The 26,303-nt window shown below is 42.3% G+C and overlaps 3 protein-coding genes and 1 long non-coding RNA gene across 6 annotated transcripts; all 4 read right to left on the minus strand.

The window, feature by feature from the left end:
- Positions 1–672: 672 nt before the first annotated feature.
- On the minus strand, positions 673–6,581 carry LOC115686221 (protein TIFY 8). Of its 2 annotated transcripts, none has more exons than XM_056318833.1 (6): positions 5,809–6,581; positions 4,738–4,919; positions 4,144–4,595; positions 3,963–4,053; positions 1,226–1,442; positions 673–1,073 (listed from the first exon to the last, which is right to left on the minus strand). In XM_056318833.1, exons 1-6 carry the CDS (start codon positions 6,098–6,100, stop codon positions 985–987), a joined length of 1,323 nt encoding a protein of 440 aa, XP_056174808.1. In that variant the 5' UTR covers positions 6,101–6,581; the 3' UTR covers positions 673–984. The 2 variants fall into 2 exon arrangements, with proteins under 2 accessions (XP_056174808.1, XP_056174809.1); XM_056318834.1 differs by having other exon boundaries at positions 3,963–4,050; positions 5,809–6,580.
- A 6,532-nt stretch (positions 6,582–13,113) lies between these two features.
- LOC130140176 (uncharacterized) lies at positions 13,114–15,415 on the minus strand. The gene is made up of 2 exons (XR_008818186.1): positions 13,812–15,415; positions 13,114–13,679 (listed from the first exon to the last, which is right to left on the minus strand). It is a non-coding gene; the product is annotated as an uncharacterized LOC130140176 (long non-coding RNA).
- A 504-nt stretch (positions 15,416–15,919) lies between these two features.
- On the minus strand, positions 15,920–18,722 carry LOC115686242 (pentatricopeptide repeat-containing protein At5g11310, mitochondrial; the record flags this gene model as incomplete). The annotated part of the gene is made up of 2 exons (XM_056318827.1): positions 15,920–17,657; positions 18,026–18,722. Coding segments are annotated over 2 exons (1,902 nt in total), but the record flags the coding sequence as incomplete, so codon positions are not given.
- Positions 18,723–19,381: 659 nt separating this feature from the next.
- On the minus strand, positions 19,382–24,787 carry LOC130140175 (serine/threonine protein phosphatase 2A 57 kDa regulatory subunit B' kappa isoform). Of its 2 annotated transcripts, XM_056318819.1 has the most exons (3): positions 22,919–24,787; positions 20,326–20,625; positions 19,382–20,014 (listed from the first exon to the last, which is right to left on the minus strand). In XM_056318819.1, exons 1-3 carry the CDS (start codon positions 24,065–24,067, stop codon positions 19,967–19,969), a joined length of 1,497 nt encoding a protein of 498 aa, XP_056174794.1. In that variant the 5' UTR covers positions 24,068–24,787; the 3' UTR covers positions 19,382–19,966. The 2 variants fall into 2 exon arrangements, with proteins under 2 accessions (XP_056174794.1, XP_056174793.1); XM_056318818.1 differs by lacking the exon at positions 19,382–20,014 and having other exon boundaries at positions 20,032–20,625; positions 22,919–24,785.
- Between the last annotated feature and the right edge of the window lie 1,516 nt (positions 24,788–26,303).

Raw genomic sequence — 26,303 nt, forward strand, 5'->3', positions numbered from 1 at the left:
AAAATGCGATTTTGCACCACCATGATAATGCATCGATCAAATAGATATGTAGCATTAATTATTGAAGATTACTATGCGCCAGTGCTTCGCTTCTGATAATCCCTGACGTAGTACCAGTTCAGATTGTCTGAGTGAAGCTTCGAACTCAGTCAATTCGCAGTTAAAAATTTTTGGTTTCTTTCGGACGTGGTAGCACTTCCGAAGCGCGCACAGGCGTGGCAAGACGCATGGCAAGACATTATTCTTAGTCTGGTGAGTAGCATTTACTCAGTTCATGACCCAGTTGCAACAACACAGCAGACATTTCCCAGCCTGTATCAGTCCATCATATCTAAGCAAGTTGGAGTACGGATGGATACCATCCATACTTCTTAAAAGCCCACTCAAAAGCTAGATTTCAATGACTATCTACAGGGCTGAGCTTCAAGTACCAGGTTTTTGCAGATGCACTAGTGGTAGAATTTGTACATAACACAAAAATGAACATCGCAAACATAAACAATCCCAGAGAGAGAGAGAGAGAGAATCACAACACCTTGAATTTGAAATAACCCATTGAATGTAATTAGGCGCCGGAGTTCGGTAACGGGAGTGCACGCCTTGTCAAGAAACAGACCATTCGCAAGAGCCAGAAGTTCGACTGAACCACTTTCATTTCTCAAGCTCGCGATATGCATTGAACTCATGATGGGGACATCAAAAGCATTCCTCATTTTTTTGCCCCTTTTTTCTAGTTCATTTACTGAAAATGAAGCAAAGGCAGTGCAAGGATTTTAACTGGGTCTCTACAAGCAATGATTTCCTTCAGATTCTTTCCACAGATCAACAGATTCCTCATTGGCAATCCAAAAGAAGAATGGGGAAGGACAAATAGGAAATCAATGAAGCCACAAAAGATTGGAGAACAACAGAGGGGCTGATTGCTAAAACTCCGGTTAACAGAACTTTCTACTGAAAATTCGATTTACCAGACAAAACTTTACATCACGGATCGACTTTCTCTTCGGCAATGCGTTCTGCCACTTGGAGCGGTTTTCTCGGGTCCTTCACTATAAGATGTCCTCTAGGGCCACCTGCAAATTCAGAAGGCAGCAACCACTAACTGCTTAGGCAGATGGTTAACAATCATCCTTTCCAGAGCTCTAGTCCAGGCATGCCTACTTATTGTGCTCACTGAACTCAACAGCCAAAAAAAGAAGCTACATGAGATCCTTAAAAGAATCACCTGAAGGGTTTGAGATCCGATTGCCTGATCCAGTGCCGTGACTAGAGTCGGCGGTGGCAGGCGACTTCCCATGAAAGTCTCGTGAAAATGACACGCTTGCTTTATTTTCTCCGGTGAGAACGTTGCTTTCATTAGTTGGCCTTGTGCCGGATTTGGGCGAGTACATTGTTGACCATGATCCTCCATTTGATCCGGCCAAAGCCATTATGACATCTGCCTGAAAAGTGGACGGTACAAATCAAGGAATTTCCAAAGTTTAATCATCCCCGCAAAGAAAAGGACACTATTAGGAATCACAATGAAATGTTGACAGTATGTTTTCCAAGCCATTGGAAATTAAACATGAGAATCCTCAAGAACAAACACCTTCACATTGACCAAGAAAAACTATTAACTACACCTGTATCTCTGCCGTGACCTATTAGCTGATTTCTCTCTAACTTCAAAATTTTCAATTGATGTTGCTTGGATTTGAACCAGCCATGATATAGAACTACTAAACTTCAAAAGAGAATGTGCAGAGGAAGGAACATGCCTTTCAAAGTATTAGCATTTGCCAACATCCATAGACAAATATAGGCATGACACAAGGCACTACTTTTGAGTGAATCAGTCGATCCCAAGCAATGTTTTTTGCAACAAATAACTAAGCAACGCAACCCAGGTCACTCCCTTAGAAAAATCCACTGCCTTGATTCTGTTACTCCTTTCGGGGTGAAAAAAACCACTTAAAGGTAACAGATTATGGCTGCCCTAAAAGTACCACTGTACAAGGCCTGGAAGGTGTCTCCACTAAAATAGCAGAGAAAATGAACTGGCCTAAAGTATCAATTTTTATGACAAAAATAGACAAAACAACGTATGACAGGAAAATTCACCGCCCTAAGATGAAGTCCCAAATAGATCATCATACAGGATTTAAGATACAGGGAAGTATATCCGGCAAATCATTATCCAAGTTACTGCATAACCAGACTCAAAACAGTAATTTTCCAACACCCAGCTGCCTCATCATAATGGTTGCTCAAGTCCCGGGCAGAGTTTTCAGAATATCTATGCTTTAGAAACAAAGAGATGATTTTACCCACAGATAAGAGATCAATGCTGAAAAGCAACAGACATCGCGGTTCTACTGGTGAAAATCTTGAAGGCCGTGACTTTTCAACAACATATCCCCCTTAATTAAAAGATAAAGCCATGTAAAGTGTAGTTAAGTTCAAATAACAGCTAACACTGCTCTATTTTAGTCAAAATACAACAACTTGTATGATCTGCAACCTATCGCTTTTCCTGCCTCAGCTGGACAAACTAATATGATTTCCTACCCTACTATGGAAGCATATTCATGATAAAACCACCACTGTGCCATAAAGAGGTCATTTCTCAGCAATAATAAAAACAGAAAGTAAGTGATGGTGTCAGTTGTGGGTGTGCGCGCGCGCGTGTGTGTGTGAGAGAGAGAGAGAGAGAGAGTACATCCATTGGTACTAAGAGAAGCCAGTCCGTCCTTAAAAAACTCAGGGGGTGCAATTATTACAATTTTATCAGAGAAAGAACAGTTATTCTCATTTAGCTTTCTGATAAACAGTTTACTGAAACATAAGCCGTAGTTACCATTCTTTCTTCAAATAGAACATGGTCGCTACCCCAAAAACATGCTCCTCTCAAGTCAGTCATGTTTTAAATTTATCCCATGATAACAAAACTTTGGTTTTGACATTCTCCCTCACAAGAAGAATACCTTATCTTGATAGAAATTAAAGTGAACAGATTGAAGGTGATTTGGTAATCTTATCCCACTTAGAGGAATGCAGAGGTAGCACTAGCACATAAGGATAGTCTAACAGTTTCTCCTAAAGAGTGAAAATAAGGAACATATAAACTAGATTTTGTCGAATATCAGCAACATTATCCTTAACTTATATACCATGGAAGGCACACAGCGTGCATGCAAAATGACTTTAGCTACACCGTACAGTGATGAGGCTTGGCAATGAATTGTATCAAGCAATCCTATTTTCTTACAGAAAAGACTGTGACAATCACAAAGCAGCTGCCCTCCCCTTTTCTTCCCATCTCCAACAACCAAAAAATTGCGAGAGGGATTTCATCATTGTTGTCTAGAAAGCTAGTACTGAACATCCAAGCAAGAAAAATTCAGATGGCAGAGCCTCGACGCCTAGAAAAATGCAAAAGAATTATCCCCTAAGATTATGAAGTTGTGGAAAATGCCTGTGTTTGTTTTGCTGCAATTTTCAATTCAACTTGCTGTATCTCGCGAATCCCTGAAGCTGAACAAATGGGATGCCTCGAAATATGGTCTTGATTGTTCATTCTCCCGTAGAAAAAAACACGTCGTTTTCAAGGGCCAAAGATTGGGTGGGGTATGTATGGATCTCAAGATTGATCTCAGTGCCAACTCAGTGCACAAGAAGCTCGAGATCCCTGCTTATCGGTATAAGGCCTGCTAAGTGCCAAATGACAAGCTCGTGCATTGGAAGCAGAAGATTCCAGCATCAGAAAGCTTTTCTAATCCCCTAATGTAACTTGGAAAAGAGTTAAAGGACAGACACAAGAGACACTAGAGGTAAAAAAATCTTAACAAGAACTTGACATAGAATCACCCCATTTGCTTAATTTTGCAAATGTTACGAAGCTTCAGCATTGCGAACTGGAATAAACAACTCATTCTTCACATCATGAAATCCAAATTAACAACAAAGACAGATAGTAATACCTTGTTTGGGTGGACATCATCAAAAACATGAGCTTGGCCACAATAGAATATAGTCATTTGCCGACTTTCTGATGTCAATCCAGGTCGACTGCCGAAAGAAGCATTGAAAGGATCAAAAAACATTGGACTTCAAACACATTTAACTAAAAGGAATAACATCTGCACAAAACACGCGATTCACCTCGGGGGGTTGAAAGACTCTGGCTCTGTAATTAGTGTCGCAGTCTTTGCCCTGTTGCCACTAGGAGGCATTGCAGACAAGTTCTTCTCGGAGCTGGTACCGGCAGTCATTGAGCTCAAAATTCCGGGGCCTTTGATCCCAGTTCTAGACCCTTCATCAGCAGCCGATTGTGAGAGAACTGGAGGGCTCGGGTGGACTTCCCTGAATCTGTTTGGAGGCACATTGTGAACAAAAGGAACGTATTGACCTCCTCGTGGAGCAAACTGAACTGCAGGGCCCAAATTCATGGGCATGGGCCGCTCCCATTTGGAAACAGTCGCCTCATTTCTACTGCTAGAACCCGGGTGCAATATAAGCGAGCCAGAAGATTGCCTCAGCGGCTGCACACCCAGTAAAACCTCCTCTTCATTTGACCTTCTAGGCCTCTCTCCTCCTGCCCCATTTCGAAGAATCTGGATATGTAACGAGAAAAGACACACAGAGAATACAATGAAGTAGAAACTTGAACTCCAATTTCTTCACCCTGCTTATAATTAGTTAGTTTCACGTCAATCCTCTATTCAAAGAAAAACACTAACACAAGAAGATTCAAACCTTCATTAAATGTAAATTCTCATTCGAATCGGGTCCTCGCTGAGTCATTGCTTCTCTGGTTGAGCCAATGAAGGCAGAGTCTGAGGCACTTCGCTTACTCCCTGCTAATCTGCGACTTATTTCGGCTTCACTCCTCGGAACATAGTAGGGAACGCCCTCGAAATGATTACTAACCTGTCTTTCTATCATAATTGATGAGAAACTGATCAAAACTCGCCTTTAGGCCACAGAAGGTAAATGATATTGCAGCTATTTCACTTTACAAAGGTCACTCGATTTAACAGCCAAAAGCAGGAAGAACAGGTGCATCCATATATATGTATATGTGATTGTGAGCAAGCATGAATGTTTCAAGAGGGAAAAAGTCCTAGAGATTGAGTGAGCCTACTAGTGAGCAAAAGTATATGCAAATCAAGCCTACTTCTGTGAAAAGAAAAAGGCGGTCAATCAAAGGCTCAGAACTTTTCTTTTTTGGAAGAAAAAAGATCCTTAAAAAAGCTACCAAAACCATTAATGATCTCCCTCCAAACTGCTCCACAACCCAGATAGTGCAACCACTCCACTCAAAGAGCGAGAGAGAGACTGAGTCACCATTCAAATATGTGAAACTCCCCCAATTAGCATGTAGCTAAAGAACAAGTAGACATGCACCAGGAAACTTAAAGCTATTTAATGGCGCATCCACACTTGATAGCATCAGATAAAGGGAAGAAGAAAAAAAAAAGGAGCATCATGTCCATATCTGCCAATGAAAATCACCCAGCAAAGCCAAAGAAAAAGGAAAAAGAAAACAAAAAGGGAGTGAGGGAAAAGAAGGAGAAGACGAAGAAATTCACACCAGCACTCATCACACCAGGGAAAACAATATGCCTCGAAAAGCAAAGGCAAAAAAAAAACAGAAAGCAAAAAAAGTATCCGTTGAACAAGACATCAAAACCGAAGTTTCATCTTCATCACCAAATGCCAAATCAAACAGACCCAACACAACCCCCCAAAGAAAAGAAAATCAAAAACAGAACCAAAAAACCAGAAAAAAAAATTCAATTTTGAGCAGAACACTGAAAAACTCACCGGACCCCAGATCAGAGGTGGTGGAGATAGGCCCTCGCCCGCCGCCGGAGGAGGCCCCCACGGACAGGGAGGCGGCCGGCGACGCCGCCTCCGACGGGCGGGCGTCCCCGCCGCGCCCGCCGGCGGCGGCGGCGGCGGCGGCGGGGGAATCGGGCTTCTTCATGCCGAGGAAGTCATGGAACATGGGCTTCACCTCCTGCTGCTGCTGCTGCAGTGGGGCCTCGCTGTTGCCGCCGCCGTTGCCGGCAATGTGGGGTTTGTTGGTTTGCGCCATTTTCACCGATACGGCCATTTACAACCCCATATCACGAGAGGGGAAGGCAGGACCAGAGAGAGAGAGAGAGAGCAAGAGGGCACGATTTCTCAAGCAAAGACAAACAAGGAGAGGGAAAGAGAGGGAGAGAGAGAGGAGAGAATCAAGGCACTTTCTTTAAGAGAGAGAGAGAGAGAGAGAGAGAGAGAGCATTAAAAAGCAAAAGGTAGTTCACAGGTGTTGTGTTCGATGCTATTGGGTCTCTTGTCCCAGTCCCCTGTTTTTCTCTCTCATCGATGCGAGACTTTCGTCTTTTCTTGGAGAGCGAAGAGGGAGTATGGATGTTGTTGTTGCTGCTGCTGCTGTTGTTTCTGGAAGTGTGTGTGTGTGTGTGTGTGTGTTTGGTAGTGAATGTTTTTCCTGTTCGGGTAGATAGTTTTTCTCTTCTGCTGTTTGACTCGGGAGGTGAGAGATGAGGGGAGATGAGGGAGACTTTTTTAGGGAGAGAGAGAGAGAGAGAGAGAGACAGTACGAGGAGAATTTATGCTATTTGCTTTGTAAATAGAATGTTTTCCGCGGGTACGCCCCTTGAAAGTTTGGTATTTATTTCGAGGTCCCTGGTTTTCTCATTAATTTCGGTTTTCGCCCGTCTGTTTGCCAATGGGGAGGGGAAGATCAAGAATGGAGAGATGAAACACCCTTCAGGGGTTTGGCATAGGAGGAAACGGTCGAAATGATCGAAATCCGTGTAAATGAAGATGTGGGAAGGATCCGTTACGAGAATCACTCTTCGGGAGATGAAAAGGCTTCCCTTTTGAATTCGAAGGCATACGTGGTGAGACGTACCAGCACAGGTGAACACCTGTAGAAAGGTTTCGTACACACAGAGATGTAGCTCCCGTGAGATGCCATGCGTGTAGAGTAGGAGTGATCGGTTCAAGGATAGGTAGGTTCCATATCTAGAACCTGGAACCTACCTTGTTAGAAGCGGTTTCCATTTTTTGGAGCTTGGAACCTATCATGTTTATCTTGGAACTGACTCTAGAACTTATCGTGTTTGTTTGGTCCGGTTCCAGGATCAACCCAGGAACCGGTTTCTTTTTCTTTGCTTCATTTAAAAAAAAAAAAAACCAAGACAAAGCACAATTATAGCAAAATAGTATGTGCAACAAAACGGTTCAAAATAAAACATCGATACAAAACAAATAGAAATATAAAGTAATAGGGAAGTTAAGCTCATTTAAGAATAATAAATCATATTCTTCAAACTTCAAAAAACAGGTTCTAATCGATTCCTCAATGAGTGGGTGGGTGGATAGGTTCAACACCCAAAACATGGAACCTATCCACCCAATAGCAGTTCCAAAATTTTGAAATTGGGAATCGGACCTGTTTTTATGGACAGTTGGATTCGATTCTTGGGTAGAACCGGACTAATTGCACATCCCTAATGTAAAGTGTCGTCAATGCAATGTCCCGAAGCATCCATGCCATTGCTTTCCAAATACAATTTTTTGCACGAGGCATCTTTTAAAAGTTTGATATTTATTGTGAGGTCTTGGTCGGTTTTCGCTATTTGTTTGCCAGGATGAAGAATGAAGATGGAAACACACTTCAGGGATTTGGCACCGAGAAAACTATTGAAATTGCACATAAAAATGAAATATGAAAATGATCCGTCATGAGAATCACTCTTCGAAAGATGAAAGGATTCCCCTTTCGAATTCAAAGGCGAGTGCATGAGCGTACGTCAGGAAACATACATGCATGAGTAAACACCTGTACAAAGACTCCGTACACGTAGAGGCATAACGCTTGCGAGGCTCCATGCATGGAGAGCGTCATCAACGCAACGCGTCGAGAAAAAGGTACTGGGGCGGCCAAGTGTTAGCCCTATTCATAACGGCCGTTGTACTTCAAACAAAATGTATAATCGAGTTTCATAATCTTTCCAACGTTCAACTTCCAAAAAAAAAAGAAAAGGGAAATAATTTGTGTTCATCAATTATTTTACTTTAATTATAAATTAGACTTGCTTCTAGATTGCTAATTAGGAGAGGTTGGTAGATAAAAAAGTTTGGTACTAAAAGAAAAGGAGCTGAAACCAGCCAGAAATGGCAATGGCTAGAGAGAGACCACTCTAAGGTGAGAAAGAAGGCACCAATTGATTGCTCTTCGTTTCATTCTTGGGCTGGAGAAAATTAAAAGAGAGAACAAAGGAGGCAGACAACTCCACAAACTAGCCGGCTAATAGCTACTCATATTATATTTGCAAGTGTGATAAGAGCTAATTCCAATTAGCATGATATAAGACAAAAGTTAAGTACCACTTTTCACTAAGAGAGAGAGAGAGAGAGTGCTGGGATTATAATAATGGTTTTTTTTTTCTGGAACATAATTAATAAGGAAGAGAGTTGGTTCAACCAGATTCATTGTCCTCCTGCCAGGCATCAATTACTCTTTTTGACATCCTACATCACATTATGCCAAAAAGGGCATTAGTGATGAAGCATAAAGGCTGAGGAAAACATAGTGGGAGAGGGAAATGTGAGTACTTGTCCATGCCTTGGGCAAAGAGCTATCTAGCTCTCTTCCCCCATCGCCTGTTTGATTTCGTGTCGGCCGCTTTAATATAGACTTGATCATGAACTTGGTAACGAGTTTAGACTTGTTTAGGCCTAAAGTGTAAATAGGCGAGCTTGGGAAAAAATCATAAATTAGAAGGGTCCGCTCTAAACTTCGAAATTATTGCTAAAGGGGCGCCCGGGCGATTCGATTTAGGTTCATGGGATTTTAGTAGGTGCTCCAAGATACTTTCTTTTTTTGTACTGTTTCTTCAAGCGAGCAATAGAGCAAAATCTGTTGTCTTAGCCGGCCAGCTCGTATGATTTCTAGCCTGTGGGTTTATGAAAACGTAGAGAGAAATGTCATGAACACTTCGAAGATCGATGAAAAACGGCCAAAGAGACGAATCAAGTCGATTTCCTCCAGAAAACAATTTAAACGTGAGCAATGAGCAATGAGCAAGGTATCAACACTATGTTCAATATTTTTCAAGAGAAATGCTATAAACAAACAAAAGCTCGAGATTATATTTAGAGTACATATTTGATTCGATTCCTTACCTCGATGTCATTTACATTGATCCACGACACGTTATCGCGTGATTCTCGAATTGTTTTTGACGAGGATCCTCTCGCTAGGGATGCATTTGGATACACGGTGTGATAGTTGCATACGACACGCTCGAAGCTATGCCCTCTCTCTTGTGTCGAACGCTTTAAGCGATTCAGCCGCCCCAATTACAATCATTGAATGTCGAGTATTGATGAAGATATCTTCATACTGCGAAGAGAAAAAAAGAAAATTCATAATAATCAACGCTACATGATTTATGGTGCGGTGCTCGGAAAATAACAATCCAGACTTCGGATTATGTACGTAATTAAAAAACTGAGGAATTGGGATTACCATATGTTAAGAGGTAATCTTTACCAATGCTACATAAAATTGATACATAAACTACTTTCTTTCGAATGTGCCTCTCTCTATATTTAGGCTCAACTATCATTAGGCCCCTCCAATTGCATTTCTTCCTATCCATCGCGATCTTTATCGCGAATGAAAGGGATGAAATTTATATCACTACGTAAGTTGATCGAGACTAATACATTCGAAGCATCCGGTAATTCTCTTTCTACGATTATGTGTAAGTAAAGCGTCTCTCACATCGATATATAACTCGGCTACAATGAATTAATATTTCATAATCCATTGGTAATCAAGGCGAATAGTGATTGCAACTCATCAATCAAATAAGCACAAAACACGTTCTTTAATCAGTTATTAACCAAAGTCGGTGAGGAAATAAGTTTTAGCAAACTCTTTATATTATTTTTTCGACCAAAAGAAAAACTCTTTATATTTCACGTGAACATGTCGTCCAAAAATTTATGCCGATAGATCGTCAATAGGAAAAGATTAAGATACCCAAATTTGGCTTTGGCCATGACATATTTATTGATCATCAAATTGCTAATTTTTTAGTAGGGGAAACTTTCTAGAAAATGGAAATTAATAGTGTATAATTTGTCTATTTTCTGTACGGTAAAGAGAAAAATTAATATCAAGGACGAGTCTGATTCTTGTGGTCGTGAAAACCCTTAGTATTTCGAAATTCGTGTGCTTTACTTTTAATTCTTATATTTAAATTTAAAAAAAATAAAGAGCCAAAAGAGGCGAACAACTGGAAAAGGGACAAGATGTGATATTGACAATGCGGACATTCCCGTTTTGTCGACAAACGACGAAGATATTTTCCGCACCCCTTTTCATCTTCCAAATATAATTTAAGGCTATTACCATCAATTATCTCAAATTAATACACTCATATCATATTTACCTCGAATTAATTTTTATATTACAAAAATCTCCAAACTGATGCACCAAACTATCCCAAACAGGTATACTCATGCCACCTTAATATGAGATTTTTGGGGTAAATGGCACGAGCATACCAGTTTAGAGTAAATAAGGCACAGATGTAACCTTTAGGGTTTTTCACGAGACAAAAATTAATTTGAAGTAAATGTGACACGGATGTACCGATTTGGGGTAAATATGGCACGGATGTACCAGTTCGAAAGTTTTTATGACACAAAAATTAGTTTAGAGTAAATATGGCACGAATGTACCAGTTTAAGGTTTTTCATGGTATTAACCCTGTAAATCATATCTTAAAAGAATAGGTGAAATCTTCGAATGATTTGGAAAATAATTTTCTGAAAATGATTGCTCGTATCGTTTGAAAAAATTTATCAATGAAAAATATTTTCATTACCGATAATAAGTTTATATTAAAACATTTTGGTGAGCAATGATAACATTTTCAGTTCATTCATTTTCGTGAGCGATACAAACGATCATCTCCAGAAAAATATTTTTCAAATCATCTATTTTCCGCGAAACAAGCACACACCCTTTCGAACCCATTTTCCGTCCGACTATTTTTCTGGCTCATAAAATATTTTGTCATTTAGCCATGACTGGTCAAACGTGGTAAAGCAAACTGCGAAGGTCGAATCATGGGCTATTTTCAAAGTGGTAACGTTAGGTATTAGAGCAATGAGAACCATGAAATGGAATATTGGGAAAAAAATTTAAAAAAAAAAGGAGGAAAAATGAAAGAAAGTGATCGTAATGATAATAATGATAATAATAATAAGACGAATTGAAGATCGTGTGTGGGAACCCCACCGCATCACGTGCACGATACTTTCGCTCGCGGGACTCTCTCGCTCCACTCTAACGTCGTATGATTCGCGTTTCATGATTGTCAAAAGGAGATTGTATGTAAAATGGAGCAATAATATAAGAGAGAATTGCCACTCATCATGGTCATTATGGTCTCTCTTTTTGTTAGAGGTTAGGGGGTGTGCATCGGTCCCGGTCCAACTCGGGAACCGGACCGGATTTGCCGGTTCTGGATGGTTCTCGCGAACTCGGTCCCGTTCCCGGTTTCGAGTTTTTGGAATCGGGAATAATCGGTCCGGTTCCCGGTTCTTGGAAAGGAAACGTGCCGATTGGACTGGACCAGATCGAACCGGCGGAAACCATAAATTTTTTTTTGAAAACAAAGTATTGACCGAGCAGTATGTTCCCGGTTGCTTGTGAGTCTATTTCGTTTATTTTTACTTTTTGCATAGCAGTGACACTGCGGGTCCTCGGTACTAGGGTGGACAGAGTCCTTTCTCGGTTACACAGACTAGGAATTAATCCTGTCCGATCCGGTTCTCTATTCCAGGGTGGGAACTAACTCACCCTGAAATCCATCACCTCTAGTTAGAAGCGAATCAAGTGATCACCACCATTTCTTTTGTTAATTAAGCATGGAAGAGAAATTTACACACTCCTCCCGAAATCTCATTTTGCCCCTCTTGAAAGTTTCTTTATTTCTCTTTATTGGCCTTGAAAATCTCTCGAGTTATTACTCACTCCAATCGAAATTCTCCGCCCAAACAAGAGACGCGAAAGAGTCGAGCCACTCATGAGCTATTTAAACTCGATCGGTGAATTACCGGAGCTCCACTCGAAGTCGAGCTCAAACTCGAAACCACGCTCGGCCGGATAGTCAAAACTCCCACATGATTTAACAACATGGGAACATTTTTTTTTAGGGGTAAGAGCATAGAACTATTTCTAAAATTACAATTATGGGGATAATGTCGGTTTTCGTTTCTTGTTGTCTATTCAAAACTCTGAGTTTGAATTTGGGACTAAAGATTTTCTTGTCGATCGGGTTGAGTCGTGCTCCTTAAGTGTTGAGAAACCTAATTGAGTGGGAAGCTCGAAGCCTGTGAAATGATGCTCAAAATCGAGCGTTGAGCTGTACATAATGGACTATCAAACCGTGCCTACACGAGCTAGTTGCGCTCTCTAGAAGAAGAGAAAAGAGGAGCAAACGGAAAGTCCAATCCATGGGATACATGTCACATTTATTACATGAAGAGTAGTAAAGTCTTCTTAAGATTTGGCCGCGGGATTCCGAAAGGAATTGTCTCACAAATCAATCATTGTCATTGACATGTTACCATCAAGCACTCGTATTTTGAACCCTTTATTTTCAAACCTAATCACGAAATCGAGATAAAGGTGATGGGTACATAAAGACCCCGAGGCACGTCGAAAGGGGAGGTCCGAAATTGTTAGACAGTCTCATCTTTCGAGGGACCAGGCATATGTACCAACATTGCTTGTGCACACCCAAGCGACAGTGGGACTAAAAGTGAGTTTGACGATACATCACCTAGATCGCCAAAAGAAAACCCTAACAAGGCGGCGCCGGGGTCGGGCGAGCCAAGCGAGGCGGCCTCGGGGTCACGCAACCCTGGCAATACCAAATCTCGCTCGGGGTCGCACAACCTCGACAAGTGGTCAAATACAATATTAATACCTTTCAGACTTTTAAGATCACGGAACAGTGATTAAAGAAAGCATATGTGATTATCTTAAGAACTCCACGAAAATTAGTCCCCCCCGCTTCTAGAAACAACGAGGAAAAAGCAAGTCCACTTTGCAATACCAATCATGCACGACAGCACGAGAGGGATCCCCCCGGAAATTCTTTGTTAACAAATCGACAATCCTGTCACGAGCACCAGCACTGCTCGAGATATAAAAAATGGAATGTCTCAAACACACGGCTTCAGTCACTATAAAGATCAACAATAACAACAACAACAACAACAACATATGTCAATGTCACCATCCCGAGCTTCCACTGCGTAAAAAAAAAACCCTTAGCAGGAGTTACAATCGGATTCCACAACCCGATGATCTCATTCGTCCCGGACCATATCGAACATTTCGGCTCTAAAATAATGCCCGCGATCGCGCACCGAACAAGCAGCGAGCATCCCTTTCGCCGATGTCGGGCTCCAATATATAATAAAAGGGTCGCGAGCGAGATGATTGTTAAGGTTAAACAAGCAGGCCCCGCCAATAATTAGGGACGTCGACGCCATTGAAATGGAGGAACAGATTCAGAAGCGTGTAAGCAACAACTGGATTCCTTACACCCCCACAAGCGATTCCAATTCCTGTGTGGACCATCTCAAACCTGCGTCAGTGGAAATAAGTCAGAGTGGGATCGGATTCACCATCCGGCGCTCGGGTTTAACATCGGAAGCGGTGATGCTTTCGCTAGCAACTTGACACGGATCATGGGTGAATACCATCTTGCAGAAAGTACCGAGATTTTGCTTATATCAAAAGGATGCTCGGGGGCGTAAGGACCCAAGTGGATGGTTAAAAAATGGTCTGCGATTTAAGTGTATCCAAAAGCAGACATCAGACACGACGACAAAAACGGGCCGAGTCATTCAAGATGATATACGACAGTGACTGCACACTCAGCCGATTAAGAGATGCAGAGGTGGGATTCATCACAAGGCTATTAAGTATCTCCAACTCCAGGATACTTTTCTGAAACTGGGAGTGCACGCAGATGAAATTTTTCCGTAACCTGCTCCGATCTCTTTTTAGGGTCCCCCTGCACGTGTACTGCCGAGATTAGCTCCACCTCTGGACATCTCCATCGCAAATCACGCAGGAAACCACCGAGCTTGAGCTACCAAACGAAAAATCTGAAAAGTTAAGTAGAGAGGAAGATGTGCATGACGGCGATGCAATTTGTCCTGGTTCAACCGGTGTTTGCTCCTGGTATGAGTTTGCGAGCCCAAAGAAAGAACAAAAAATCAGTGCCAGTAGCTACCTCAAAGGAGACAAATAGCACCAAACCTGGAAAGATAAAAGTTCCCCACTTGGACCACTACAAATACGATATGGTACAGATAGCACCTAGAACTAGATGCTTGATTCGGGCGGCTCAGCTCAAGGCACGGCAATGATGCACGGCCTACCCGCAACATGCCTCTATAACTGAAAAACTTTATTGAAGGATCAAGAAAGTGCACACACAAGGAGCGCACAAAGGGAAATCTTTCGGCCAAAAGAGAAAACAACAGGAAAAATTTGCAGCTATGCCACCTGTCGAGCGAATTCCGCAGAAATATTATCAGCTCAACAAAGCCAATGCGATTTCGAGATTTTTCCAATTAGTACTTTGAGGAATCTAGCTTATTGACAAATATTCTCACCCCACTCTGGACATAATTCCAGGACCACCCACTCCAGACATAATTCCAGAAAGTCCTACATATAAAGATTTCATAATGAAAATGGGACGGGGAAGATGGAGATACACTTCCCATACCAATCTAGGAAAAATTAGGGAAAATGACACAAACAATCCCTGAACTTTGGCCCAATGTGCAATTTGATCCCTGAACTTTTAATTTGTTCAATATAGTCCATGAACTTTAGTCTAATATTCAATTTGGTCCCTGAACTTTTAATTTATTCAATGTGATCCCTGAACTTTTAATTAATTCAATGTGATCCTTGAACTTTTATTACATATTCAATTTAGTCCCTGAACTATATGAAAATGTTCAATGTAGTCCTTCCATTAATTCGAGTTCAGGGACTACATTGAACATTTTCATATAGTTTAGGGACTAACTTAATCATGTACCAAAAATCCAGGGACCGCATTGAACAGATTAAAAGTTCAGGGACCAAATTGAACCTTAGGTTAAAGTTTAGAGATTACATTGAACAATTTAAAAGTTCAGGGACCAAATTGCACATTGGACCAAAGTTCAGGGACCGTTTGTGTCATTATCCCGGAAAAATAAAAAAGAAAAGAAAGGAACAAGAACCATATCATGCATCAGTTCTTACTCCGAAACAGGAGAAATTCTTAGAAAAGATAAGAGATTCCAACAAACAAGACAGTTCAATTTACCAAATTCTGAAAACCCAGTAGATGAAGGCATCATGAAAATACAAGTTGAACACGAGCAGGAGAGAAAATTTGTTGAGATGGTCTGAACCTAGGAGGGCACACCACATTTGACCCTAAAATAATATTACCAATGACAAAGTTAACTCATTCTCACAAAGTTTTAATTATTTATTGAACAAATCTGGGTGTATTCAACAATGAGTCATACGTCCAAACAATCAATGACACATTTGACACCATCTATTGACAGAACACAATGATACAGCACCAATTGTCAACGTGAAGATACCCAACTGAAAAATGTAAACAAATAATCTCAGGAAGATACTCAACAGACAAGGACATTCTACTGCAATATGACCTATTACAAAATTAAAACTCACTGACACAATGACTCAATGTCCTGTCAACAGATATAGGGATAAAAGGAAGGGGGGGGGGGGGAGAGGGGAGGGAGGGGCGGGAGGGGGAGAGAAAATGGTAACCTCAAAAAAATCAAAATGTGCAACCACACAATTCCTTCAAGCAGCAGGACAAACAAACTTACATAGTATTAAGGTAATCTCAGCATATTAACCATGTCAAAATGCCGCCTGTCCATGCTTCACTAAACAAGAGGGAAGAATACAGCTGCCACAAGTTCTTTGCTTTTACGCAAGCATAAAACTCTGATGGAATTCTGGCAGCTCAAAAACTCAGAAGTTTCTGCCACAAGCTCAACATCATTCTCACTTAACCGCCACCTGCCACTATGACTCTTCACATCCCACTTTCAACAATATACATACTTATATGTGACCGAGTCGGTCTTTATACACACCATTTAATTTTGAGAAGCTGTATCATTAACTTATAAGCTACAAAAGTAGGAGAGAAAGACTCATTATCAGAACTGCTTGAGAATGACTTCGTAGAGAAAGGTTGACGAAGACATCTTCAGTCACTGGACTGTAAATGAAGCCAAGAAGAAGATCGCTTCACCGCAGCACCAATTTATTTTGCAACTGTAAATTCGTTTTAGCACTTATCCTCTAGTTCTCAATTCGTTTGAATTTGACACGCTGGCTAATGAACTTCTACGCTTCACAAGTTTTCTTGGATTGTTACAATCTTTTACGATATCAGACATAGCTTCAGCTTTTTGCATGATCAACGTTCTCCTTGCACGTAACAAACCCCCTTGCCTGCAGTACATGTTCGGCAGATTCGTAGAATGAGGCACAGAGGACATCAAATCACGTAATTTGCACGCCAGTTCAGTCATACCGCACTTGTGCAACTCATCCTTTAATCTCTGAAAGGTAATGTACTGTGGAACTACACCCCTCCGTATCATGTCCTCAAACTCTAGAACAGCCTCTTCAAATTTGTACATTCTACAAAGCAGATGAATTAACATTGTGCTAGTTGCTAGATCCATGTCAAGGCCTCTCGTTTTCATTTCCTTGCTAACCTGCACAGCCAATTCAAGTCTCTCCTCCTCACACAACAATTTTAGAAGAAGATGGTAAGTGAGACGATCCGGGGTGTAGCCAGATTCTATCATCTTGGTATAGAGGTTCATGCCCTCCTCAATTTTACCAGATTTGGAGAAGTACCAGAAGAAGTAGTTATAAGTTGTAGGCGTTGGGACAACGCCTCTGCTTATCATCATTTTGATGATCCTACTCGCACCAACAAGATCCCCTGCCTTGCAAAACCCTTTTATCAAGGAATTGTAAGTGGAGATAGTGGGCCCAGATTCACAGACCAAAAACCGTTCCACCATCCCTAAAGCCTCCTCAAATCTACCTGCTTCGGCCAACGCATCAATGATCGGATTAAACACAACCGCATTTGGCTCGATCCCTTCTCTCTTCATCTCGTCAATCAACTCCTTTGCCCTCTCAACCTGCTGCATCCTGCAATATCCTTCCACAAGGGTACCGTAAGTTACAACCGTGGGCTTCACATTCTCCTTCTTCATCTCCGCCCAAAATGCTTCGGCACACTCCATATTCTTAGATCTAAGCCATCCATTCAACAATATATTATGTACACGGATTGACGGAATCCAATTAGATTTCGATCCTCTTGTGTAGGAAAGGTAGTCTGAAGCTACCCTAACATGCCCTTCTTTACAAAGGGAGTCCAACAGTATCTCCAGCAATTTCATTTCCGAATCAGCATTCTGAATGAAATCCAAACCACTGGCAAATTCGAACGTTCGAATAGCCAGTTGAGTCCTACCTGCAAAATAGCACCCCCTCATAAGAATCCAACATTTGAGATGATGGAGATATCAGTCCAAAGTTCAGAACAAGAACTAAATTCTTCTTCTTTTCACACGCGCGTTTCGCGAAACCCCGCTAACAAAATTCAGACTCGAACTAAGCGTCGAAGCAAGCTCCGCGAACCGGGAAGAGAGGGGAAAAAATCACAAATCTTCTACCTGCAAAAGCACTCACTGTCACATTGCCTAACCTACTAAAACTACCCAAATCTCCAAATCTTCATGCAAGTTTACATCTTCGGGTTGCTTATAATTGAAGATGCGGGTGTGCTTCTTCTCTGAAATTCATCTGGTAGCAAAATACAGCAAGGTGATGACTTCGTACCTGCTCGAGCATACCGTCTGATCATTATGGCGAAGGTATCCGCCGAAACCAGCACAGGCTCCCCATTGCCCCGGAGCCGACCGTTGATCAGCTCCCACGCGGCATCGAAGTCCCTCGCCTTCCCGAGCGCGTTGATCATCGAGTTGAACAGCCCCGCGGACGGCCGAAACTCCGGCTGCTTCTCCGCCCACCGGAACAGACCGAACAGCAGCTTCGGAGACGAGTCGAAACGGGCGAATATCGCCTCCATCAGGTCGTTCCGAGGTCGGACTCCGGCCTCATCGAGCGCGGAGTCGAGAGCGGGGCCGGCGGCGAGGCCGGGTTCCGCGAACAGGTCGGAGATGGCGTCGAAGGCGTCCCGCGGGAAGTCGAGGCCGCGACCGTGGTCGGGGCTGGGGCCGGCGGGCGGAGGCTGGACGGGGATTAGGTGCGGCGGCGCGGCCCGCTCGGCGGAGGGGCCCGGCGGCGGCGGCGGCGCGGACGGCCGCGGTTCGCCGCCGTGGGGGAGGGGGAGGAGGGGGAGCGCGGTCGGGAATGGATCCCGAGAGCGCTTCCGGCGGCGGCGGCGGCGGCGGCGGCGAAGAGGGGAGTCCGGGAGAGGAGAGGGCGGCCGACGGCGGCGGAGCAGCGGCGGAGGGCGGCCATCTCTCGCGGCGTCGCTGCGCGCTGGATTGCGCCGCGGTCCGTTTTCCGAGTTCGTTTTATATCACGTGATTAATACAGAAGAGAAAATACATTTATATTCACGGAATATTTCATAAAATTCGCAAAATAAAATCACTCTAGAGCTCGTAAACATTTTACATTAAATTTTTTTTTTACATGGAATATAATTATTGACTTTGCATTAGAAATTTCTTTTCTTAAAAATAATACAATCGAGCCTTAAATTATATTCTCATCCGCGCATCTAAATCCTAACTCATTCGCGACGTTGCCGAAATTTAGAACTAATCAGAATTGTTATCGAACAACAAAATTAATGAGAATGACATTTATTATAATAATTAACTGAGAAATTATCGAACTTCACGCAAAGTTGGATAAAAATTAATAATTCGAATCAGAAATTAAATTATAAAAAGATACCCGAACTTTAATCTAATGTGTAACGTCGTCCCTGAACTTTTAATTTGTTCAATATGGTCCATGAACTGAACCCAATGCCTCACTGGCAACTAAGGACCAAATTGAATATTTTTCAAAAGTTCAGAGATCTCATTGAACAAATTAAAAGTTCAAGGATAATATTACACATTTACCAAAAGTTCAAGAACTATTTGTATCATTTTCCTAATTGATTACAAATGCCTATAGGACCGACTAACCAATGTTTCAATCGAGTTCGTTGCGTGAAATCCAGCTCCTTCTACACTATTGCGTACCATGCTAGTAGTTTCTCCAACGTAAGTCGGTAACTTTACGGCAATAATTTCATCGAGTCAGTTACTTTTCGAGGGAACGGCTCGTTTTCGCTTGCTACAAGCCGTCATCACTTTCTTTCGAGTTCGTCGGCGAGAGTAGCGCCGACATAGCCGTCGAGATCACTAAGGATCGAAGTTGATTCCGGACCTAACATTTTATGCAACTTTTGGAATCCTAGAAAGACAATGGAAGAGCTCGTGCTCGATCCGGATGCGCCTAGTTCATATGACCGTGCATCAACATCACGACCCTAGCTGAAATCAGGCTTCACTAGGAACTGTAGATTACCCGAAGTTCGACTCAAGCCGACATGAATCAAACACAAAAACGGACCGCACGCCGGGCTCTCTCCGTATATAGACTTGCAAACCTATCCCGGTGGCTGCTCGCATACATCTCCTACCAGTTCGATCCCCCCCTATTTTTCGGTCACCAAATCTACGATGCGGATCCAATACAATAGAAAGGAAATCACCTGGTACTTCACAATAACCCGACACCACGTCGAGGAGGATTTTACGGAAGAGTGAGGGTGGCGGCGCTCGAGCGGCACAAGCAAATGAGCTGTGAAGGCATTAGCATACAGATAAACAAGCCGCGAATTCTTTTCTTAAGAGAAACGAATATTCGCGCACTAGGAGGCGGACATTACACGGGACAGATTGCCGCGTGCGTTGCCCGTTAGAAGATCCTTCCCGAGAAAAAGGAGAAAAACAGAAGCACCAAAAAAAACAGCCTTCAATTCTCCCCTTTTCGATACGTTGGGTACATAAAAGCCGGGGAGCGACAAAAACGAAAAAAAGCTCTAGAGACTCGGTTTAGCAAGCGATTGAGGTTGCCAAGGGAGAAACGAGGATGGCGATATTTCGACCTACCGGCTGGTGACTGGCCGCGGTTTCTAATCTCTTCCATGCCTCGTTCCGCTTCTCCGCCACTAGCCTCAGCCTTTCTCCTTCTTCCTGGGACTGAGCTAGGCAGGACAAGAACAGTTCCTCATCCATCTCCGAGAACATCCTTTTCACGCTGAGGGTCAGATTGAGCACCGCTGGGTTCCAGTGGCCCCGGGCGTTCTTCTCTAGGGCCGGGAACACAATGGGCATGATCGCCCACCTGTTGTGCGCCATCAAGCCGCCGATTTGCTCATTGTTCCATAAGAAAAGGGCCCTCTCAGCCACCTGAAAGAAATACGCAACCACACAGAAAACGAAACCTTAATTCAAAATCCACAGGCTGAAGCAACTTTGGACATCATCTTTAAGTTTAAACAAGATGAATCCACAGTCTGATTTAAGAGGAAAATCACACCAAGATGGGACGGCATGTGGATAGTTACAAGCTGCACAACCAATGAAGCTTTTACATGCCAAGACTCAAACTAACCAATTACAACCACGTGAATACTCAAAAATAAAGAAAAGCGCCGCATTCAGCACATCACTCCACATCAATTGGGCAAGCTATCCGAAGAACAGAGGATCACACGCACCAAAAGATGAAATCACTTGACCTTTTAATGTGTAATGAACTCTGCAGGAAGGAAAGCAGCTAACCTATGTTTTAAGCAACTGATATAGAAAGTAGCAGGTGTGAACAAAGTCTCATCCCTGCAGAAATCAACTAGTCCATCCTTCTTTTATAAATGACAAATCGATAGATATCCTAGAGCTAATGGAGCAAACCCTGCGACATAATGCCAACAAATGTAACAGTTGTATACCGCTCACCGCCCCTTCCTCCACAAAAGAGAGATTAAAAAGGAAAAAACCAATCATCAGCCATTAAAGAGTGTTAACAATGTTTCAAAGGAATGGCGATGGCCAAAAGATTTGGGTAAGCGTCTGTTTTTCAATTCCCAAATGAATTGCCAAGGCCAAAAGATTTGGGTAATGTGATGACACGAGAGAGAATAAAAGACTTGACAGTAAATACTAGCACCCTAAGGCTTCCATGGTTGTATACCGCTGACAGAAAAAATAAAAACTGTGAACTCAGAAGAGGAAGTGAACTGCGAAGGATTTTAATTAAGAACGTGCCATGCTAACATGGCAACCCCATCTTGGAAATTGAAAACTTATCTTCATAGATAGCACAGCTCAAATTAATTCAAATTTGTCACCAAATAGAGCTACTTTTGTGTTGCTCATGAGTGAGCTTGCAGGGGAGAGATGATGTATATGCTGACTAGCCAGACAAATGAAGCATGGTTCGCGAAGTTAGTCGCGATAGAAGCTAGGCAATGATGGGCAATCTCTGCTTTATGGCATTCCCATCAGTCCGTTAGCAGCTTTCGAGTGTTTAACCAATTTTACCCTAATTTAAGGGCTTATATGCTCACTGGAGGAAGGATGTAATCAGACTAATGGTGAATGCAAATCCTTCCTTATTATTCTCTCTATTTTTCTTGTCTCGTTTTTCAGCTGCTAATCCTGTCCATATTCTGTTCCTCTCCTCATTCCAATGGCTTCCAACAACTTGAGGATCATAGCCAACCATGAATAAATTCTTTGAAAAATCTTGAGGTTTCAGTAGGCAATATTTCCCAATTAAACATTGACATGTAAAGTCTGTCATATTAAATATTGCAAGTTCTTTGTAATGCCTAGGCACGCATGAGGCATCTTGCCTCATCATTTAAGGCAGGAGTGGTGAAGGCAAATATGTCAAGACAGAGCAAAATATGCAATTCCACTCGCAAATCATTTAACCATCATTTAACTTCTTTTTCTGACCTCACAAATCCCTATGTCGAAACAATAGAAATGTGATTTTTCATCGAACCATTTAATTTAAAGAGCCTACAATGAAAGTTATGAATGTCTACCTGTCCTCCACCCATGTTCTCTCTTTACTCTCCATTTTACATAAGCTAACATGCACAAAGGTACTAGGCTATTCATAACATGTAAAAAATGTCCTCTCTTGATCACACAAGGCAATTATAATTTCCCTAAGTAACTTTTAACATTTAGAAACTGATTGCCACCTAACTCCAGTGTTAAAGAATACATAATAATATGAGCAACTTTTCTGGAGCTATTGAGCATTTCCATCCCAGCAGCTTCTGTAAGATGCAGCATGAAATCAATTCAACGAAGCACGCAGAATTTCAAATTGATAGAAGTTTTCCCTACATAAATCGATGTTCTCCAACCTCTACAATCACACTGGCCACTCGAAAAAAGAAATAGAGAGGACCAAGAAATTCAAATTACAACAGTTTCAGACTTGCAAGCCGAGATGATCATGCAAATTACAATCATCCTGATGAGCGGGAAATCCAGAAGAAGCAATGGAAAGGTAAAATTAGATAGACCCGTCTTAGGAAAAAAAAAACCACAAGAAAAAATGGCGAAGCCTAAGAACAACGGGAAGCTAAATAACAAAGCTGCTAATAAACAATGATTACCGAAATTCCACTTTACCATAGAAAAAAACGTGAAAGGAAATTCAAAAGGCCAACTTGATTACCTGGAAGTGGAAGCTGTTGATGCAACAACTGATCCGCAAGAAAAGCGGGACCATGACCTTCTCAAACTCTACCGTGTTAATCGTTTCCAGGATCTCTTCTATCTCACCCAAGAACATCACTTCCTTCTGGCTATTAGTTATTGGCCAATACTTCAATAACCCCTTTATCACGACACTGGCTAACCTAGGCTCCTTCTCTATAAATTGCATTATACAATACGATAGCTGTTGAAAGTACACACCCAAAGACTTAGGCTTGTGCAGAGGAATTACAACCCTCGAAAAGAAGATCTTGTGTTCTTCTTTTAGAGGCAATGCAAACCCGCTGATCACACTTCCGAAAATCTCCAATAATTCAGCAATCCCATTGTGCTTCTCGGTCTCAAACACGAACCGGTAGAATATACTGCTTATGGACTTCCTTATGAAAGGCCTGTGAACCATAAATTTCCCATAAATTCTATGCAACGCAGTCTTCAGACACTCTCTTTCTCTGGGATCCTCAGAATCAAACAAATCAAGCAATCTCAATATGAAAGCATGGTCGATATACTTCTTAGCAACTTTTATATCCAGACAAGACGAGGTAATGAACTTAAGCAGTATGTCGTACACCACCTGCAAATGTGACCAAGCAGGATCGAACTTCGGATCATCGTGGTTGTCGTTCTCGCCGCCACTACCAGTCGAATGGGACCGATAACTAGGCGGAAACACCCGGAACAAATTAATAGCACACATCCTGCACATCGCTAGAACCGCGGGTTCGGCGAACCTGACTGATCCAGATGCTACGAATTCCAGAATCTCGATCAGGATTTGCCGCTTAACATCTTTCTCCATGGTATTCTTCCCCGGGTCCGTGAAATCGAATGTTACGCAGCAAAGGCTCAGTTTACTCACCAAGAGATTCATCTTTTCGGATGCCGGGACATCTTTGAACGGCACCAAGGGCTCGATCCCGGCGATCACGCTCGCCGGGAAGACCACCGAGGACGCGCGCCTCGGCCCATTGGATCGAGCAGACGACGAATTGCCGCCGCCCGATTTCTGAGCGCCATCGGGAGACCCCGAGGCGGACTGAATCGACTCGCCCGAGTCCAACCTGGGCGTTCTCCTGGGGATTTTACTGAGAATCTGCTTAAGCATCGTGGAGGGAAACCCAAAAGGACAAAGCGAAAGGGTCAATCGAGAAAGAGGGTTCGAATCAAAAGCATCCAAGATCGTTCCTTTAAGTTAAAAAACGAGCACTGACGCCTAACAGAAGCGGCACAAAACCCTAACCACTCCGGCGAGGATCGATGGGGAGCGACATTGGGGGAATCGGGCAAGACCCAGATGTCCAAAACAGGCGAGAGTTGGATCGTGGGCGGATCAAAATCAAGAACTTTCCTTCTTCGCAAGAAAGAAAAGAAACGGCAGCTAAAGAAATCTCACTGGGGGCATGAAACTCTGACGAAAAGAAGAAGCGGGTATCAGCATTTGGTGCTAGAGGCGAAGAAAACAGAGCCCCTGTTCAGGCGACGAATGCTTCAATCGCCCATGCATGCGTCCGGGCAAGAACGAGAGACAGAGACACAGAGACACAGACATGAACTCGCGAACCGCAAGAAAGAACGACAGGAGCGTGCGATGCGATGACGAGGAGATTTGGGTCCTTAAAGAAACCACGGAATTTTCCCTTAAGCTCGTGTGGGAGATCTTGGGTTTGAATCTCGCACGATGATCCCCCCACACACTGCGGTTCTTTGAAAGATCTGGAACGGGTGGAAAAAAAGGGAAAAGGGGAAGAAAGAGAGAGGGCCAGAATCTGAGAATCGGAGAAAAAGTTGATGAATGTCTTTGGGCTCCTCCTCCTCCTCCTCCTCCTCCTCCTGAAGGGTTAAAAAATTTGCAGGTTTTGTCAGACGGAACACGAAGGAGTTGCTAAAATTAATGAAGGGAGCAGACACTGCGATTTGCTTTGTCCTGTTCTTTCTTATCTCGGTTTTGTTTTTCTCTCATTTTCTTCTCGCGGTTTGATTTTATCTTTCTATTCTTATGGTTATTTATATGTGTATACTTTGAATTTAATGTTCGCCCCCATACCTAGCATCGTCTCTAAAAAAGAAAATGTAATCGAAAGTTCTAAAGTAAAGCCCTTAAGACTTATCCAAATTTTTGGGAAATTTTTTTCCAAGATTTTCTAAATTTTTAGAAGTTTTAAACTAAATCTGAAATGAAGTTAACATTAATATCTAGTGAAATTAACCCAAAAAAATATTTCTTAATTTTTCTGAATTTTTAAATATTTTTCTAGACTTTTTAACATTTTTTTAGATTTTTAAACATTTTCGGATTTTTTTTTGGAATTTTTCTTTTTTAATATTTTTATATATATTTTTAATATTTTTTAAAAAATTATCATTTTTTAATGTTTTTATTAATAAAATAAGAACTTTCGGACCGGATCCCCCGACCCAATCCGACCCGGCTCTCTTATCCGCTCAAGACTCCCTTTTTCTATTTCTTTTCTAAATTTTTTTTATTCTTTTTTCTATTTTTCCCTTTTACTCTTCTATTTTCTTTTCAAATTTTTATTCTTTTTCTTCTTTCCCCCTCTGTACTGTTCATCCCCTCCTCCCTCGCGTGCTCACTGAGAGCCCTCACGTTTTCTTCAACCCTCACGGAGACCACATCGGGAACGCTCACCGCCAGCCGTTGGCTCGGCGGACGCTGGCCTTATGCCGTCACTGCTGGCCAACATTCCGGCGACCACACCGGCGGCTTAAAGAAACAGCCATAACTCCCCACCGGCGACCAAAACTCACTTTCCGGCCATCCAACTCTCGGCTCCTACCACAGACATTTAACTCGAACAAAACAAGCACGAACAAATACAGAATGGGGATAAATGGCTATCGATTGCGGCCTCAAACCGCTGGCTTCTCCGGTTAGAGGAATAGGGCTCCCGGCGACGCGTTCAACCACGACCGACTCATGACGCGCGAGTACCATAAAAACATATGAAAAGAAAATAAGGCATGAGATCAGTAACAACACGAGAATAATCCACACTTACAACAAAGTTTGGGGTGTCGGTTTCACAAAAGCAGACTCGGAACATCGTTTGGGCATTTCATTGAACATGCGATAAGCTTGATTTAACGTGAGCTTTAGGCTAAGATTCAAAGCGGTTTATGGCTCGAACGTGATGTGTGAAGCTTTAAACAGTCATGTTTTGCAACAAAATAGCAACAAAATAGTCTTGATTTGCAATAGAACGTTAAATAACAAAGCTAAAGGGCTAATTTTAACAAGATCCATGGTTTTTTTTTCGACACATAATGTTTAGAAAAGGTTCACTGAGTGTTAAACAAGTGTTAGCCTGTGTTGACGGGGGTCG

The sequence above is a fragment of the Syzygium oleosum genome, unplaced genomic scaffold (assembly GCF_021117445.2).
Source record: "Syzygium oleosum isolate NSW1041296 unplaced genomic scaffold, Sole_v2.1 Sole_v2.16, whole genome shotgun sequence".
Lineage (NCBI taxonomy): Eukaryota > Viridiplantae > Streptophyta > Magnoliopsida > Myrtales > Myrtaceae > Syzygium > Syzygium oleosum.

Excerpts from the sequence above, each read along its gene's own strand:
- LOC115686221 (XM_056318833.1), bottom strand. The coding sequence starts at position 6,100 with ATGGCCGTATCGGTGAAAATGGCGCAAACCAACAAACCCCACATTGCC. Across the intron at positions 1,443-3,962 it reads ATGATGTCCACCCAAACAAG|GCAGATGTCATAATGGCTTT; the intron begins GTATTACTATCT and ends TCCACTTTTCAG. Across the intron at positions 1,074-1,225 it reads TCGGATCTCAAACCCTTCAG|GTGGCCCTAGAGGACATCTT; the intron begins GTGATTCTTTTA and ends CTGAATTTGCAG.
- LOC130140175 (XM_056318818.1), bottom strand. The coding sequence starts at position 24,067 with ATGCTTAAGCAGATTCTCAGTAAAATCCCCAGGAGAACGCCCAGGTTG. Across the intron at positions 20,626-22,918 it reads TCAACAGCTTCCACTTCCAG|GTGGCTGAGAGGGCCCTTTT; the intron begins GTAATCAAGTTG and ends TATTTCTTTCAG.